This window comes from Lampetra fluviatilis, chromosome 56 (assembly GCF_964198595.1).
Source record: "Lampetra fluviatilis chromosome 56, kcLamFluv1.1, whole genome shotgun sequence".
Classification (NCBI taxonomy): Eukaryota; Metazoa; Chordata; class Hyperoartia; order Petromyzontiformes; family Petromyzontidae; genus Lampetra; species Lampetra fluviatilis.
The window spans coordinates 3,223,787-3,241,799 of record NC_136330.1 but is presented as its reverse complement, the minus strand read 5'-3'; the positions used below and the strand labels follow the sequence as shown (position 1 = coordinate 3,241,799).

The window sequence follows — 18,013 nt, the reverse complement described above, 5'->3', positions numbered from 1 at the left end:
TTCCGATGACGTACGTGCACGTACGTGTACCAGAGGTCGCAAACGGGTTTTGATTCCTTACCCGTACCCGGCCGCACCAGGGTCGCAAATGGGTACCCGTACCCGTACCCGGCCGGGTACGGGTACCCGTTCCCTACCCGTACCCTACCCGAAATGAGTGACAAACGGCTACTCACCAGTGACTCACGGCCTACCCGTACCCGTACCCGGCCGCACCAGGGTCGCAAACGGCTACCCGTACCCGGCCAGGTACAGGTAGCCGGGTATCGGGTAGGGTACGGGTATCGGGTACCCGGTTGCGACCTCTGGGCACCACCCACCCGCACCTTGCAACTGACAGACGTCTCGTAACGGGAAAGGGTTGAGAGCGCCGAGGTGCGTTTACTGTCGGCGAGCACCCGTTAAGGCTGACGCGGCCGCCTTAGCCCTCCCCCACCGGCGTGCCGATGCCACAAGGCGTGCGGGGTTCTCGTTACTTGACGGCGGTGAGTGACTTAGGCGGCGGATAGCGTCGTCGTAGATGTGACGGGCGACCGCGGCGTGTTTCCCAAAGTTGATGACGAACGCCATCCGTACCGCCCCCCCCCCGTCAAGAGTGGGATGAGTCACACGGAATAAAAGGACGACGCTCGTTGATTCATCGCTGAAGTTGAGTGCATTTAGAAAATTAATACATTTTGCGTCAGCCAGCCGGTCGGCCTAAAGCGTTTTTATATTATTTTTTTTTCCACAATAACAAGTGTTCTCTATTTAAATAATGAAAATGTCTGGCCCGAGCGATGTTCGGGCAGAATGTCTAAATTTTAAACAGTCGTGCGCGATTATGCATTATTCATTGCACCTAATCTTCTGCCAGCTGTTCCTGTTTACGAGTTTCACTGCCAGCTACCAAATGAGACATCAGCGCAACTTATTGCAAAAGCTTTTTTCAAATGTTTTTCTTTATATCGGTCCCAATGTAATTCCAATAAATACTTTGATAAATCAAAGGAAAATTTGTTAAGATCGTGGTTTTTTTTTATTCAACCGTTTACAGCCCAGAGGCAGTGGTGGAAATTCCACATTCCCTACGGTGAGGACGAGTCTCTCCGCAGGGCAAACCCACTGTTGATGCCCCCGCAAGGTTGCACTCAAATTTTCAACCCCCGGATGTATCGGTGCATCTATGTATGTTGAACTCATTCCGCACCGTGGGAAGCCAACCACGCTATAATCGGAAAGCGCGGGGGGTGGGGGGGAAGCACAACAAACGAAACAACACCAAAATAAATTCTAAAGAAATTAATTTTCAATGTAGATTTGAAAGTGCGTGGCCACCAGTGGCTTCTTAACAACGGTGGGTTAAGTCCATCCTCAACCGACCGTCGTAATAACTGGCCGTGCAGGGACCACATCCTGTCCTCACCCTGTCCTCACCCTGCCTCCTCCACCACCACCAACGCTGCTGCCACTGCTCTTACCCTCATCCGGCACGGTCAAAAGTCCACCGCGTTTTTTTAAATTTCTACTCTCGGTTCGCGTGTCTTCACGACAGAGCTGGCAATTTCGTAACGTTGGCACCCCTGCCACCCCACCCACCACCACCCACCTCTCTCTCTCTTCACAGGTGGTGAACTACAATTACCTCTACGCCCTCAATGCCTGGCTGCTCCTCGACCCCCAGTGGCTGTGCTTCGATTGGTCCATGGGCTGCGTGCCGCTCATCTCCGCCGCCTCCGATTGGAGGATCGTGGCGCCGCTGTGCCTGTGGCTGGCGCTCGGCGCCCTCGCGCTGCGCGCCCTGCGTGCCCGCGACGAGTCGGAGAGAAGGTGGGGGTCGGATGGAAGGTCGGAGAGGGGAGGGTGGGGAGGGGCTGGGTGGGGAGGGAGGGGCTGGGTGGGGAGGGTGAGGAGGGGCTGGGTGGGGAGGGTGAGGCTGGGTGGGGAGGGGAGGGTGAGGAGGGGCTGGGTGGGGAGGGTGAGGCTGGGTGGGGAGGGGAGGGTGAGGAGGGACTGGGTAGGGAGGGTAGAGAGGGACTGGTCACCCCGTGGTGCTCTTATAAAACTCAACGTTTAACCTACTCACGCCGGCTTGTGCCCGCCCTCACAGTCGGCCATATTTGCGGAATACACCACGTTGACCCTGGCCATTGACCGAGCAACCCAACGTTCCCACCAGCTCCCTCCGCAGGAATGTGTTAGATGGGTATCATCTATACAGCCGGGCCGATGTGACTATGCACGCGGCCTATGGAGGCAGCAGCGAGGATTGGCAGATCGCACTCACACGTTTTGCACAAACATCCCTTCCCGTGTGCGTCAAGGAGGTGCTTTCGCCTGGCTCACTAGGAGAAGGCGGTACGGCAAATCTGGACCACACCTGTTCCGTCTGTATGGGATAGAGCGTTTCCCCCTCGCACGCGTGGGTATTCTCCGGATGCTTCGGTTTCCTCTGACACGTACGAACGCTCATATAAAAACTTACAAATATATATTTTCACCTACAACAATAATAACGCGCGTGCACGCCCGTGTGTTGAGGATTGTGCGGTGCCGAGAGATGCGATATGAACGCTCCATCATCATCGCCACCGTCGTCGTCGTTTGCCGGAACTTCGCCCCCGTCTCCCCCCCGGTGCGGCAGGCGGCTCCTGCTGGCGCTGGTGCTGCTGCTGGTGCCGTTCGCTCCGGCCGCGAACGTGCTGGTGCGCGTGGGCTTCGTGCTGGCGGAGCGCGTCCTCTACACGCCGGCCGCGGGCCACGCGCTGCTCGTGACCCACGGCCTCTCCCGCCTGGCGCGCCGGCGCCCGCGCCACAAGGTTACCGCCCGCGCCGCCCGCTCCTGGGTTAACCCTGCCGCCCTCTCCTGGGTTAACCCTGCCGCCCCCCAGTCCTGGGTTAACCCTGCCGCCCACTCCTGGGTTAACCCTGCTGCCTGCTCCTGGGTTAACCCTGCCACCCGCTCCTGGGTTAACGTTGCCGCCCGCTCCTGGGTTAACCCTGCCGCCCACTCCTGGGTTAACCCTGCCGCCCCCTCCTGGGTTAACCCTGCCGCCCACTCCTGGGTTAACGCTCGTCGCCCGCTCCTGGGTTAACCCTGCCGCCCCCTCCTGGGTTAACGCTCGCCCGCCGGGGCCGGTGCCGCACGCTCGAGACGGCCCCCCGTCGTGCGTCGTCCGGCGACACTGGACTACGCGACCCAGAGATCGACGCTTACATTTACATCTCCCGGCGTCGGGCCGGCGTTTCGTTAATCGCCGCGACCGCCTCTGTCCCCGCGCGATCGCCTTCGTGCGGACCTCTTGACTGCGCGTGACGTTGCCGCTGCCCGCGCGCGCGTGCGTGTGCAGAGGCTCCTGGGAGTGCTGTGGCTGCTGCTGGTGGCGCTGCACATGGCGCGCAGCGTTCACCGGAGCGCCCAGTGGCGCAGCGAGCAGGAGCTCTTCTCCAGCGCGCTGCACGTGTGCCCGCGGAACGCCAAGGCACGTCCTCAGAGCGGCGGTCATTTTACTGGGGGCGACTGTCCGGAGCGGCGTCGGGGGCGGAGGCCCTTCTGCCGGCAGTAGCGCGAGCGAGCGGCTGCAGGGCTGCCCCTTTGAACCTTTCATAACAGCGGCGCGCTCAGGCGGCGATGCGCGACGACCGCGCGCTCACGAGCGCACGCGTGACGACGCGGTGCCGCGATGTGGCGCACCTACGCCGTCGCCTGGGCCGGCGAGGCGAACCCATTGGGCGCCGGGTTTTCTTTGCCTCCCCGGGGCCTTTGGGGCAAAAGCCTCCCCGGTCAATCCGCACGGCTCTCAGCAGGCGCCGAGTCCCACACGTGCGACTCCACCTCACGCTCAATATTTGGTCGCATTGAGCGATCTTTACGAGAGGTTTCAGGCTCCGCTGCCACCCCACCCCACGCCACCACCGCCTCCGTTACAGACACACACGTGGTGCTTATTGAGAGTCAAATGCACGCACGCACGTTGAACTTCTTTCGCACCGCACGCAGCCAACCGCGCAATGGGTCTCTGTGTGAGTGTCTATGGGTCTCTGTCTGAGTCTATGGGTCTCTGTGTGAGTCTATGGGTCTCTGTGTGAGTCTATGGGTCTCTGTGTGAGTCTATGGGTCTCTGTGTGAGTGTCTATGGGTCTCTGTGTGAGTCTATGGGTCTCTATGTGAGTCTATGGGTCTCTGTGTGAGTGTCTATGGGTCTCTGTGTGAGTCTATGGGTCTCTGTGTGAGTCTATGGGTCTCTGTGTGAGTGTCTATGGGTCTCTGTGTGAGACTATGGGTCTCTATGTGAGTCTATGGGTCTCTGTGTGAGTGTCTATGGGTCTCTGTGTGAGTCTATGGGTCTCTGTGTGAGTCTATGGGTCTCTGTGTGAGTGTCTATGAGTCTCTGTGTGAGTCTATGGGTCTCTATGTGAGTCTATGGGTCTCTGTGTGAGTGTCTATGGGTCTCTGTGTGAGTCTATGGGTCTCTGTGTGAGTCTACGTATGCACGTCGAACTTCTATGGCACTGTATTCAGCCAACCGCGCTCATCGGTGACGCGGGATGAAAACGTCGCGTAGCTTTGCGGGACCGCTCGCCCGCGCGCGATTTTTCTTCCTCGTGTTTGCGTACGCACGTGGCGATTGTCCTCGCGCACGCGTCTGTGAACTGCGCTCACGAGCTTGACGTCGGCGTCGGACCCCAGGTGCACTACAACATCGGGAAGAACTCGGCGGACAACGGAGACGAAAGGACGGCCATCGCTTACTACGGACGGGCACTGAGGTAGCGCTGCTGTTCGTCCGTCGTGACGTCCGTCGCAGAACGGAACGGCGGCGATGAGATCGGCGTCGGTGTGGCCCCGGATGGATGTTTTTTTACACAGCTAAATTCCAGTTTTAAGAATTAAAAATAACGATTTGACTGTCACGTGACGAACGTTGGCAAACCTGGTGGGACTAGTGCAGTCCGCTCTCTCGTGTCGACCACGTCGCTTGAATGGACCGCTTCCTTGGGCTCTTGCTAACGACGCCGGGTAACCCTAGCAACGTTTGCTTAATGGGCCAAACCACTGCTGATGAGACTCGTCTGCGCGCGCACATGTTTATATGTACGTTGAACTTCTTTCGCACCGTACGTAGCCAACCGTGCTCATCGGAGGTGGGGAGGAAGGACAACAAACGAAACACAAAAAGCAGTTCTAAAAAAATGAGTTTGTCGATCTAAACTATTTTAAAGTGCACAGCTCCAGCGGCTTTCTTAATATCGGAAGGAAGAACGTTCCAGACGGCCAGCCGCAAGCCGCCGCTGCGAGGATGACCGGAGTGGGCGCGACGATGGTTCAAGCTCCTCGAAAAACCTTGACGCGCGTGCCCCGTTGTTCCCGTCCGCCCGCAGCCTGCACCCCGCTTACGTGCAGCCCATGAACAACCTGGGCAACATCCTCAAGGGCGCGGGGAAGCTGCAAGAGGCGGAGCAGCTGCTGAGGAGAGCCGTGCAGATTCAGTACGCCGGCGCCGCCGATGAAACGGATGATCTGCTCGCTCACTTCGCTCGCTTGCTCACTCACCCGCCGGCCCGTTCGCTCGCTCGCTCACAAATCCGCTCACTCCCTCATTTGCTCACTCGCTCGCTCGTTCGCTGATTCACTCACAAATCCGCTCACTCCCTCATTTGCTCACTCGCTCGCTCGCTCGCTGATTCACTCACCTGCTCGCTCAACTCAACTCAACTCAATCACAAACTCGCTCACTCACTCTCTGGCTCACTCACTCACTTGCTCACTCGCTCTCTTCCTCAAAAACTCGCTCACCCACTCACTCGCTCACTCATGCACTCTCTCGCTCGCTCACTCACTCACCTACATACTCACTTTCCCGCGCACTGCCTCAATCACTTGCTCACCCACTCGGTCGCTCGCTCACTCACCCGCACACTCACTTGCTCGCCATCTCACTCAATGATGTTAACACTCCCCCCCCCCCCACCACCGACCCGGCAGACCGGACTTTGCGGCTGCCTGGATGAACCTGGGGATTGTGCAGAACAGCCGGGGAGATTTCCTCGCGGCTGAGCAGAGTTTCCTCACCGCCCTGCGCCATCGCAAACAATACCCCGACTGCTACTACAACCTGGGCCGGCTGGTGAGGCCCCAGGCCCGCTTTTCTCTTGCTGCGCGCGCGTGCGTGCGCTTGTGCGTGCGTGCGTGCGCTTGTGCGTGCGTGCGCTTGTGCGTGCGTGCGTGCGCTTGTGCGTGCGTGCGCTTGTGCGTGCGTGCGCTTGTGCGTGCGTGCGCTTGTGCGTGCGCTTGTGCGTGCGCTTGTGCGTGCGTGCGCTTGTGCGTGCGCTTGTGCGTGCGTGCGCTTGTGCGTGCGTGCGCTTGTGCGTGCGTGCGCTTGTGCGTGCGTGCGCTTGTGCGTGCGTGCGCTTGTGCGTGCGTGCGTGCGCTTGTGCGTGCGTGCGCTTGTGCGTGCGTGCGCTTGTGCATGCGATGTGGCAGTGCAGCGGTTAGCGCGCTGCGCCACGAATCCGGCGACCCGAGTTGGATTCCCTCTCACGACCAATGACACTGGAGGGGGGCCAGCACGACGCGCGACCGCCCTTGTCGCCCAAGTGCTGACGTTTACACACCGTGCAACGTACTCACTTAAGGCTGAGTAAACCTAGGGGAGGCCCAGGACCGGTTCAGATATCCATCGCGGATGGTGGCGGTGAGCGGGAATCGAACTCGGGTCACCGGGTTCACGCCACGCCAAAATAATGTTTCGAAAACCAGACGCCCACTCGGCAATTCCTAAATGAAGTCGTGGACCACACAATCACCACAGCCAGCGTCGTGGGGTGTGGGTCTCCCACCCCTGGTGTGCGTGCGTACATACGGCTGCACGTATGTGCGTACGTACGGGCGTACGAACCCGCATGTGTACGCACTTATGCACCGAACAAAAGACGGTCACCGCATCGCGCACTTCCAGATGCGCTTCTGCGCCCATCTGGAATGCTCTTCCTTCCGATATTAGGAAGCCACAGGAGCTATGCCCTTTTAAATCATCGTCTAGATTTCAAACTTAATTTATTTTCGTGTTTAGTTTGTGGTCCTTCCCCCGCACCTCCGATCAGAACGTTTCGCTACATACGGTTCGAAAGATGTTGAGCATATGCACGTACGCACGTGTGTACCCACGTGCGTACGTACTTGCGTATGCATCCACGTGCGTACGTGCGTACAAGCCCGCGTGTCCGCTGGCGCGTGAGCAGTACCTGGACGTGCAGAGGCCGGCAGACGCGCTGGAGGCTTGGCGCAGCGCCACCCTGCAGCAGCCATCGCACCGACTCGCCTGGAACAACATGATCGTGCTGCTCGACAACTCGGGTGAGTGGGGGGACCCCGCGGCATCGCCCCCCCCCCCCACACGCTTCCTCCTCCCCCCCCCTGCCGCCAGGTGAGGGTTGCTGCCACGCAGGCTGCACGAAACCCACGGGCCACTGGACGTCACTTTCAGCGAAGTGCCCGGTCCCGTCAAGAGAGACGGGGCTGGGGTTTGCGTTACACCAGTCCCCTCTGTTTGGAGGCAGCTGCTTGTCCCGGGAAATGTTTTAGGTCCTTCCAGGGAAGTCCTGGCTTTTGTCGGCTGCGTGATGATAGTAACCCTATGACCAAATCACCCGTAATGCGCCCGATCACAAAACGAAACTATAAACTGAACTATTTTTTATTTTACCAGGCCCACTGAGCTATGTAGCTCTTTTCAGAAACGACCTGGCCACAAACGGCAGCTCAACGAATTGGCCTATCGCGTGTAAATCTACAGCAGCCAAATACTCGAAACGCACGACGTCGATTCTAAATGTGGAGGAAAATAACCGGTGGAGCCGGAGGAAATTCCACGCGAACACGGGGAGAACACGCGAGCTCCAAATATACAGCAGCAGCAGCAGGCGTCAGGGTCGGGATGGACCCCACGACCTCCTGCACACCAGACGAGGTAGTTAACATCTCCCAGCCACCGTGGTGCCCACCCCGTGTCTTGGGAGCGAAGCGTGGTTGGCGTGACTGGAGGACGTGTGACGTGCCGTGCCTGAAATAAATGACTGGGATTCGAGCTTTGAAGGGAAGTTGGTTTTCGAACCGTGACAGGGAATCGCCGGAGGAAAGCCGCTGTGCTGGCGAGGAAGTGCACTGCCGCCCGGCTTCCCGGGCATTGTGGGAATTTGTAAATTTGCGCAGCGGTGAGGCAAAGTCTGTGACCACGTGGTAGCCTGGCGTCACATTACCCAGCCAACGCCGCCACGGGTGCTGCGTGGGCTTGGACAGAGGACACCCTGTCTGTAAAGCCCATTTAATGCATAGGTGGTCGCCCTCCTAGGTGAGAGTTAATGACCGGCACCGTTAGTGGCCTACGCGCCCATGATGGACCGGGGCCCGCGAGAGCTCGCGAACGCAACGAACGTTCAGGCCGCACCAACCCCACGAATACCGCGCCGTACCACGAGCGACGAGTTGCGCGACTCGGTCGCGCGCAACTGCGCGACGTCCCTGCGACTGGAGGTTGAGTTGCGTGCTGATTTCTCTCCTCTTGCGCAGCTGCTCGTCGATGCGTGTGCCCGGCTCGCGAGTAAACGAGTCACAATCCTCACCCACGGCCTTCGCCTCGCTTTTGTCATCTCGTCTTTTTTTGTCCCCCTTCCCCCCCCCCCCGATGCCGCTCGTGAAAGCCGACCTTTAGACGTAAATCGTAACAAATCCACCTCTCCTGCCCACGACCCCCCCGCCCCCCCCCCTTCGCCCTGCCCCCTCCCCCCGGTGGCCTGCAGGGAGCATGGAGGAGGCGGCGAGGATCGGCCGGCTGGCCCTCCAAAGTGTCCCCGGCGAGCACGGCCTCCTGTTCACGGTGGCCAACGTGCTGGGCAAGACGGGCCGGTTTCAGGTGACCTCGAGCGCCATGCAGAATCTTCGTGGTTCTTTCGGTAAAGTCACGTAGAAGGGAAGTAATAAAATAATAAAAATAAAACATAATAAAATAATTCTCACGACGTTTCGGCCACAACGCAAGCAGCCGTCCTCAGGTGAAGAATGAAACACCACCAAGCTTGGAGCGTATATATAAGCTGGGTTGGAGGGGGAAGAAGAGCGCCTTGACAAAATAATTTGCATATCAAGAGGAATTTAGCATATTTATGGCAAATGCGTAGGAGGTGGGCGGGGGGTTTCAAAGTCATATTATGCCCGTGCATTATTATGTTTTATTTTTATTATTTTATTATTTCCCTTCTACGTGACTTTACCGAAAGAACCAAGAAGATGAATCCCTGCAGTCACGAAAGCTTTAAACTGATGAGCCGAGTTCGATTCCCATCGACGCCAGTGACGGTTGTCTTAGCCGATCTTGGGCCTCCCCCTAGGTCGGCTCAGCCTCGAATGGGTACCTGGTGCGGTGTGTAAACATCGCCACTGGGGAGATAAAGGCGGCCGGGCGTGGTGTTGGCCACCCACTCCCTCGTGTGCCGTGCCGGCCTTCATAGGTGCTCGCTAACAGCACTTGCCCCAACAGCTCGTTCAGGCTATATGGGGGATCTTTATCTTTGGTGGGGGCGTAATCCGTTAATTTACCCCGTCTGACTTGTTATTTTCATCGCAAATGACTCGGGGGGGTGCCCCCCACGTGACCTTCTGCCCCGGGCTTGTAGCCCAAGGCCTCCAGGAAGTCTCTGTCATCGTCAGCCACCATCAATCCACTGCTGGAACGAAGGCCTCCCCAAGCTACTGCCGGCCTTCTAGGAAGGGTCCTCGCCTATGAGCACAACGGCAGCTCACGAGCATCGGTTCACACGAACCCCCCGTGTCTCGGCCGCCGATGAGACGCCGACACGTCGAAGCCGACCCCAAAAGTTTGCTTGTGTCGAACCGACGCGGCTCTCAAGGTGCACTCCCAGAAGGCCGTGCGGCCAGCGGGTTGCGTAAACCCGCCCCCCCCCCCCCCCCAAAACAAACCACGTTGATTTGTTTCACGTGCCGGGACAGCCACGCGCGCGCGCGGGAAAGGCATTGTCATGAATTCCGCTGCCAAGCGAACAAACAAATACATCGGCGCGCGCAAAACGCCGAGGCCTTGGGACGCTCGTTTCAAGGGTGGCACCGTGAGCCACTTCCGCACCGCTCGCCGCAGAGTCGAGCGCGCTGCGGACTTCCAAGGCCTTATCCCGCTGCCCACTTCCTCCCTTGTGGCTTTGGCACGGTGCCGCCCACCCCCCCCCCCACTTAACCCACGTGGCCCTGACGCACGCTTTCAAGGATATCCCCGCAGTAGAGCTGAGCCGTGCGGTTATTTAACCGACCGGTTAATCTGACCCGTCAATCGCAAAGTACTACGGTGAGTTTCGATTTAATGCTTTGGTGACTGCAGGGATTCATCTTCTTGGTTCTTTCGGTAAAGTCACGTAGAAGGGAAATAATAAAATAATACAAATAAAACATAATAAAATAATCCTCACGACGTTTCGGCCACAACGCAAGCAGCCGTCCTCAGGAGTCTTCAGACTCTGTCTTCTCGACAGCCCTGTTCTCCACCTGAGGACGGCTGCTTGCGTTGTGGCCGAAACGTCGTGAGAATTATTCTATTATGTTTTACTTTTATTATTTTACTACGGTGAGCTTCTTTCGCGGCGTACGTGGCCAACGGCGTTAAGCGGAGGTGCCGGGGCAAGGATGGCAAACTGATCTAGATGACTTAAAAGTGCATCGCAGCTCCCAGCGGCTTCCTCATATCGGAAGGAAGAGGCGTTCCAGACGGCCCCCTAGGTCGACTCAGCCTCAAATGAGTACCTGGTGCGGTGCGTAAAAATCGCCACTGGAGAGACAAAGGCGGCCGGGCGTGGTGCTGGCCACCCACCCCCGTGCCGGCCTTCACAGGTGCTACTCGCTAACAGCACTTGCCCCAACAGTCTGTTCAGGCTACACGGGGGACCTTCGTCTTATTTGCGTGCACATCGCCGAGGATAAATTTCCCGCCTCCTCCTTGTGCTCTGCAGGATTCTGAGAGCCTCTACCTCCAAGCTCTCAAGGGGAACCCGAACGCCGCCAACTATCACGGCAACCTGGGTAGGTGGTTCCTCCGATCGTGCGCGGTGCTTCGTGTGTGCGTGTGTCCGTCCTGTTTTATTTTGGCCTGAAATGCTCCATCCCTTTTCCCGTCGGTACCCCCCGGAGTAAAACAAAAAAAAAACACTTTTCTCTTTGCGACGGTCCTCCCGTTGTTTCGGGAACGTTGTCGGAATTTCGGTTTCGGTTTTGCCCTCCCGTGCGTCTGCGCGCTGCTGCGCTACGAACCCGGCGAGGCCGAGCTCGATTCCTGCTCACGGCCACCAACACACCGGTGACGGTTAATCCTAAGCGGTCTTGGGCCTCCCCTCAGTCGACTCAGCCTCAAATGAGTGCCCGGTGTGATGTGTGAACGTCGTTTAGGGAACGTGTCGTCTGTGCTCACCACCGTTGTCGCCAAACCCGCGCGCCGGTGACCCCAGCGTGTCGGAGTGCGGGGTCGCAAACGACCCGCACGGCATTGGGGAGGCCCGCCCGCGCTCATCCAGCAGTGGAGTGCCAGGCAGGGGCCCGTACTCCTTGCAGCAATTGGATGTTGAGAAGCCCCAGGAAGCCGGTTGTCTCTGAATCGCAATTCCAGGCATTGAAAAACTGTGTGAAAGGCTAATTCGAGCGATATTGCAAATTACTCATTTAGGGGTGACACGTGGCAATTTGTGTCAACCTCAACCTTTTCATCCTTGCAGCAGCGGCGGCGGCTTTTGGCTCAGCCATCGAACACAGACGGTGGTCGCCGTATCGCGGGGCGCTTTCAGATGAGCTTCCGCGGCCGTCTGGAACGCTCTCTCCTTCCTATATTTTGGAAGCCACTGGGAGCTGTGCACTTTTCAACTAATTTATTTGTGTTTAGTTTGTTGTCCTTCCCCCGCACCTCCGATTAGCACGGCATGGCTACGTACGCTGCGAAAGAAGTTCAGCGTACAGACATAGATACATTTCGCGCCGCCCCCGTTTCTGAAACCGTTGCGAACTTTTGTCGACGGGTCGCCCACCCCCACCCCCCGCGGCGTTCTCACGAGTTTCGCGTCGACTAATCGCCGCTGTCGCTCGCCAAGGGGTGCTGTACCACCGCTGGGGCCGGCTGCAGGAGGCGCGCAGGAGCTACGAGACGTCGCTGAGGATGGAGCCGGGCGACCCGGGAGTGCGGGACAACTACGACCTCCTCCTGCGCAAGCTCGCCCGGGACACGGCCGCCACCGTGAGCCCTCTGCGCGCCAGCAGCGCAGCCGGAGCCCCGGGGGCCGATTGATGGAAACGTCTGCCCGGCATTCGCTCGGAACCTTCACAACAACAACAACAACAACTCGCAACGAATTGTGGAAAGCGATGCGTTTTTGGTGATCACGGGCTTCGTTGCGGAGAATCGAAACAACAAATAAGGAAACGGGGCTCTCTAGCCCGCTTGTCACGTGCTCCGAAGGTGGACGTTTGCGGAGGGAACATTTTGTGTGCTGCTCGTTCAGCCCGTTGAGCTTAAGAGCTCTTTTTCAACGGCCGCCCGACGATTAGCAGCGAGCCGGTGGGGGTGGGGGGGGCCTGGATGCGAAGAAACGCCGCCGCGTTGGTTTCGCGCCGTCGAGCTGCGCTTTCGGGCCGCCACCGCCTCCGGGAGATTCTCCGGGAACTGAACGCTGCCGGGGATCTTCCGTGGGAAGGTGACGAAGCTCCCGGAGTGTTCGTACGTCGCACCGACAGGAGGCGTACGTCGGAGAGCTGGGCGCGGATGTCGCATGCGGTGAACTTTGTTAACAGTCGCGTTCGGGCTAGATGTGTTTGCTTTAAACAATCATTTTAACACGTGGGCTATCGCCTGATGGGGCTGGTTGCAATCAATGGCGAAACGTCATTGCAAATGCTGTTGCGGGTTTACTCTGGCGTTCTGTTGACGTGATGAGTCCTGCTAATTGGCTGCACGTCAGATGGTGGCGGGTTTAACCGCACAACATTTATACTCGCGTGATATAACACAAGCAAAGAACCTTTACTATGAAACAGAGGTCGCAAACGGGTTTTGATTCCTTACCCGTACCCGTACCCTGCCGCACCAGGGTCGCAAACGGGTACCCGTACCCGTACCCGGCCGGGTACGGGTAGCCGTTCCCTACCCGTACCCTACCCAAAATGAGTGACAAACGGCGACTCACCAGTGACTCACGGCCTACCCGTACCCGTACCCGGCCGCACCAGGGTCGCAAACGGCTACCCGTACCCGGCCGGGTATGGGTAGCCGGGTATCGGGTAGGGTACGGGTATCGGGTACCCCGGGTTGCGACCTCTGCTATGAAACAATCATGTTGAAAGATGATTCCGTGGAATGTTTACTCGCCGCGATAATAACTTTTTGTTAATTGTTGGGGTTAGAGGGAACGAACCCAGTCGCGTTTTTTTTCCTTTATTAATTCCTGAAATAGAATAGTAACTTGCGCAGCATTAAAACGCAAGTTGGTACGACAGGGTTTCCGATTCACACTTTTGCAGCGTTCGAATCATTGGCGTTGTCAACTCGACTTTAAGGTGTACGTACAATTATCGGAATGGATGAAAAATCTACACGTTCTTTGAAAAAAAAATTTACTTGAAAAGCTAAACTCGAAGATGCGTGCGTGCGCGTGTGTGTGTGAGCAGTGGTGCAGCGGTTAGCGCACTGCGCTACGAACCCGGTGACCCGAGTTCGAATCCCCGCTCACGGTCAACACAGGTGACGATAATCCGAACCGGTCCTGGGTCTCCTCCCCGAGGTCGACTCAGCCTTAAATGAGCACCTGGTGCGGTGTGTAAACATCGCCACTGGGGAGACAAAGGCGGTCGGGCGTGGTGCTGGCCACCCACCCCCTCGTGTGCTGTCAAGGCCTTCATAGGTGCTCGCTAACACCACTTTCCCCAACAGTCTGTTAAGGCTACACGGGGGATCTTTGTCTTTTAATATTTCGTTTGTATGAATCATGTGGCGATGCTGCTGCTGCTGTATTGGCAGCGTTGCACAAGCACAATCAACAACAACAAAACTCAACATACTCATCAACAACAACACTTTAGCCTGAAAAAGTGAAAGGATGTGTAAGCGGTGACGTTTTTGGCGACGGCCCTTCTTCACGTGCGATGAAGGTGAACCATTGCTATAGAGAAGGGTCATGGCCTGAAACGTTGCCCGTTATACATGTGTGCGTGTTTCCTTTCCGGCGATGTTGTTGACGGTGTTTGCTGTTGTATAAATGCATTTTTGAGATGCGGTGAATGTGTCGTCTGAGTGCGGAGAGGCGACAATCACACTACATTACACTGCAGTTTTATTCGTGACGCGGCAGTAAAGACGGCGCTGTTGGTCGCATCGCGGTATGCGATGCCTGCGGCGATCTCGTTTTGTAAAACTGATTCAGCTACTTGCCTTCATCAAATAAACACAGGGCAGTTTGAGCTTGTGTTGAGTTGTGTTTTCGAAATTCAACCCGGCGCATGTTAGCAAAGACCTTGTCGCAGTGTTACGACGGCGCGCATTATCCCATTATCATCGTCGTCATCGTCGCCATCAGTCATCGCCAGCCGTGATCTATCCGCTGCTAGGTAAAGGCCCTCCCCGCGCCGACGCCACCCGCCACCACGGTCGATGCGTCTCTCCCCGTGACGCACCTGTTGGCACCCAAGACCGGATCGGATACCCGCTCGCGAGCGGTGCCGACGTGCGGAACGAACGCGAGCCACCGCACGTCATTGGGATTCGGAGCCACTGACCAACTCCTCGCCCCAACTCCTCGCCCCAGCCCGTGCACTCCCCCTTCTGCGTGCAAGTTGGCGAGCGATTTGGCTACTCGGAATTCACTGCAAAAAAAGAGGCATTCGTGCAACCAGCGTCGCCGTATCACTGTGCACCCGTCCTTTTTCAGGAATAATAATATAATAATATAAGACATTTTTTTTGGGGGGGGAGTTCCAGTCTTTTTTAATTAAAACCCCAACCCATCAGATTAGGCGACAGTCAGTCTCCGAGCCCCATGCTTTGTTGGCGATGCTAAATTATTATTATTGAGGCTGGGCCTCCCTTTGTGGCATTTATTACACTTGTAAAGGGAGGAGATAGTCACGGTGACAGGCATACAACGTGGCCTTATTAAGGTAACTGATAGCGGCCCACGTGACGGCATGATATGCTGTGTACCAGAGGTGTGGACTCGAGTCATGTGACTTGGACTCGAGTCAGACTCGAGTCATGAATTTGATGACTTGCGACTCGACTTGGACTTGCATAACAATGACTTTGTCCCACCTATGAGATGTGGACTCGAGTCATGTGACTTGGACTCGAGTCAGACTCGAGTCATGAATTTGATGACTTGCGACTCGACTTGGACTTGCATAACAATGACTTTGTCCCACCTATGCTGTGTACACATGAAGTGACAAAGACGTGAAGCTTCAGGGTGTCATGATGAACGACGCTGGAATTGCCATCCAGAGGTCTCGAGAGAGAGTCCGTGTGAGTGATCGATCTCCCGGCGTGGCAGCTGAAACATTGGGCAATCATTTAAAAATCGTCGGTACATCCTAGGCCTCGGCAAGGTAAGGTAATTGTACCCTTTTTACCGGGTAAAAGGGTAAAGGTGTCGACATGCCAAGGGGTAAGGGTAAAGGGTAGGGTAAAAGGTAAGCTCGTTGCTTTTTACCTTTTACCTTACCTGCTAAAGGGTAAAAGGTAGGGTAGAGTGATTGTATTGTGGTAAGGTAAAAGGTAGGGTAAAGGTAGGCGCGTTTTTACCTTTTACCTTACCTGCTAAAGGGTAAAATGTAGGGTAGAGTGATTGTATTGTGGTAAGGTAAAAGGTAGGGTAAAGGTAGGCGCGTTGTTTTTACCTTTTACCTTACCTGCTAAAGGGTAAAATGTAGGGTAGAGTGATTGTATTGTGGTAAGGTAAAAGGTAGGGTAAAGGTAGGCGCGTTGTTTTTACACTTTTACCTTACCTTGCCGAGGCCTAGGTACATCGCAGGTACTTCCATGGGCGGCTTGCGTGGTGTAAAGTGGGTTCCCTGCACCTATTCCACAAACGTCTGGCTAGCGTGGAAGAGTAGGCCAAACCCATCCTCTGGAGGGGGACTCTCCGTGGCTGGGTGGTGTTTAACCATACTTCACCACACTGGCTCGCCACGGGTTGGTGCAGGTGAAAGGTGGTGAAGTTGCGTTAACCGTTGCGCCACCGCTCCACCTGCGCCACCGCAGAGGGCTGACGTTGCAATGCCGCGCGTGGTGCGATGGAGGCCCCTTGGAGGCCGAGCAAATAAAAAAACACCAAATATAAAAAAAATGTACATAAAATATGAACAAAAAAAAATGTCGAACATTTTAAAAAATCAAATATAAAAATAAACGTCAAATATAAAACTAAATAAACATAAAATATTTTAAAAAACGTTAAATATAAAAAAACGTCAAATATAAAAAAGTAAACATCAAATATATTTTGACAAATCTGGTACGGCGACCCCCTCTACTGCCGGTCGAATCTCCGCGGTTCCAACCTTCCACGCCGCCAAAATAGTCTCCCATCACAGAGAGGGACAGGACAGAGAGAGAGAGAGACACAGAGAGACAGAGAGACACAGAGAGAGACAGAGAGACACAGAGAGAGACAGACAGAGAGACAGAGAGACACAGAGAGAGAGAGAGAGACGAGACAGAGAGAGAGAGAGAGACAGAGAGAGACACAGAGAGAGAGACAGAGAGACACAGAGAGAGACAGAGAGACACAGAGAGACAGAGAGAGAGACTAAGAGACACAGAGAGAGACACAGAGAGAGAGACACAGAGAGAAGGAGAGAGAGAGAGACACAGAGAGACACGAGACAGAGAGAGCGAGGCGGAGCGAGATCGCTTTGGCAGAATGGACACGCGTTCACATTCGGCCAAAGTCGTTGTTGTTGTTGTTACCAGAAGTACTTTATTTTACTTGAAGACAATAACAACCCCATGGAGAAGGTCGACCTCATGGTGGTCAGACGTTGTTGGGGGGGGGACGGGAGGGAGCAATGCCACGAGATTTAGATGTTAACGACCTCGCCTGGTGTACAGGAGGTGGTGGGTTCTACGTTTCATAAATACCCCCCCTCCGACCCCCACCCCCCCGACCCCCCACCCCCCCGATCCTCCACCCCCCCGATCCTCCACCCCTCCGACCCCCCATCCCTCCGATCCCCTGAACCCCCACCCCCCCGACCCCCCACCCCTCCGACTCCCCACCCCCCCGACCCCCCACCCCCCCGATCCTCCACCCCCCCGATCCTCCACCCCTCCGACCCCCCATCCCTCCGATCCCCTGAACCCCCACCCCCCCGACCCCCACCCCCCCCGACCCCCCACCCCTCCGACTCCCCACCCCCCCGACCCCCCACCCCTCCGACCCCCCACCCCTCCGACTCCCCACCCCCCCGACCCCCCCACCCCCCCGACCCCCCACCCCTCCGACCCCCCACCCCCCCGACCCCCCACCCCCCCGATCCTCCACCCCCCCGATCCTCCACCCCTCCGACCCCCCATCCCTCCGATCCCCTGAACCCCCCACCCCCCCCGACCCCCACCCCCCCCCGACCCCCCACCCCTCCGACTCCCCACCCCCCCGACCCCCCACCCCCCCGACCCCCCACCCCTTCGACCCCCACCCCTCCGACCCCCCACCAATGGGTTGGGAGCGTGCGGCGAGGGTGAAGTGTGGGGGGGGGGGCAGACTCATCTCAAACATGTCGGGCTGGGTAACGTGGAAGAGTAGGCAGAGAGAGAGAATCGGATAGCGCCTATTGTAGGTTCGCTTGAGATGGAGGAGGTGGTGGAGGTGATGGAGGAGGTGGAGCATGAGGTGGAGATGGTGGTGGAGGTGGAAGAGACGGGGGGGGATCTACTACCGACAATTGCAGGACTACATCCGGCCAGACAGGAGCACGCGCACCTGCACACACACACACACAGGT

General features: G+C 57.0%; 1 protein-coding gene across 3 annotated transcripts in view; it reads left to right on the top strand.

Annotated features, from left to right (window-relative positions):
- TMTC4 (transmembrane O-mannosyltransferase targeting cadherins 4) overlaps positions 1 to 14,470 on the top strand; it is a 62,170-nt gene extending 47,700 nt beyond the window's left edge. For 2 of the 3 annotated variants that reach the window (XM_078880123.1, XM_078880121.1), the window contains 10 exons: positions 1,607 to 1,809; positions 2,624 to 2,798; positions 3,330 to 3,461; positions 4,670 to 4,749; positions 5,362 to 5,469; positions 5,966 to 6,107; positions 7,222 to 7,336; positions 8,779 to 8,891; positions 10,993 to 11,062; positions 12,150 to 14,470. In XM_078880123.1, the coding sequence (XP_078736249.1) occupies positions 1,607 to 1,809; positions 2,624 to 2,798; positions 3,330 to 3,461; positions 4,670 to 4,749; positions 5,362 to 5,469; positions 5,966 to 6,107; positions 7,222 to 7,336; positions 8,779 to 8,891; positions 10,993 to 11,062; positions 12,150 to 12,403 (1,392 nt within the window). In that variant the 3' untranslated portion in view covers positions 12,404 to 14,470. Of the gene's footprint in view, positions 1 to 1,606; positions 1,810 to 2,623; positions 2,799 to 3,329; positions 3,462 to 4,669; positions 4,750 to 5,361; positions 5,470 to 5,965; positions 6,108 to 7,221; positions 7,337 to 8,778; positions 8,892 to 10,992; positions 11,063 to 12,117 lie in introns of all 3 variants that reach the window. The other variant, XM_078880122.1, reaches the window with a different exon arrangement.
- Positions 14,471 to 18,013: the final 3,543 nt, after the last annotated feature.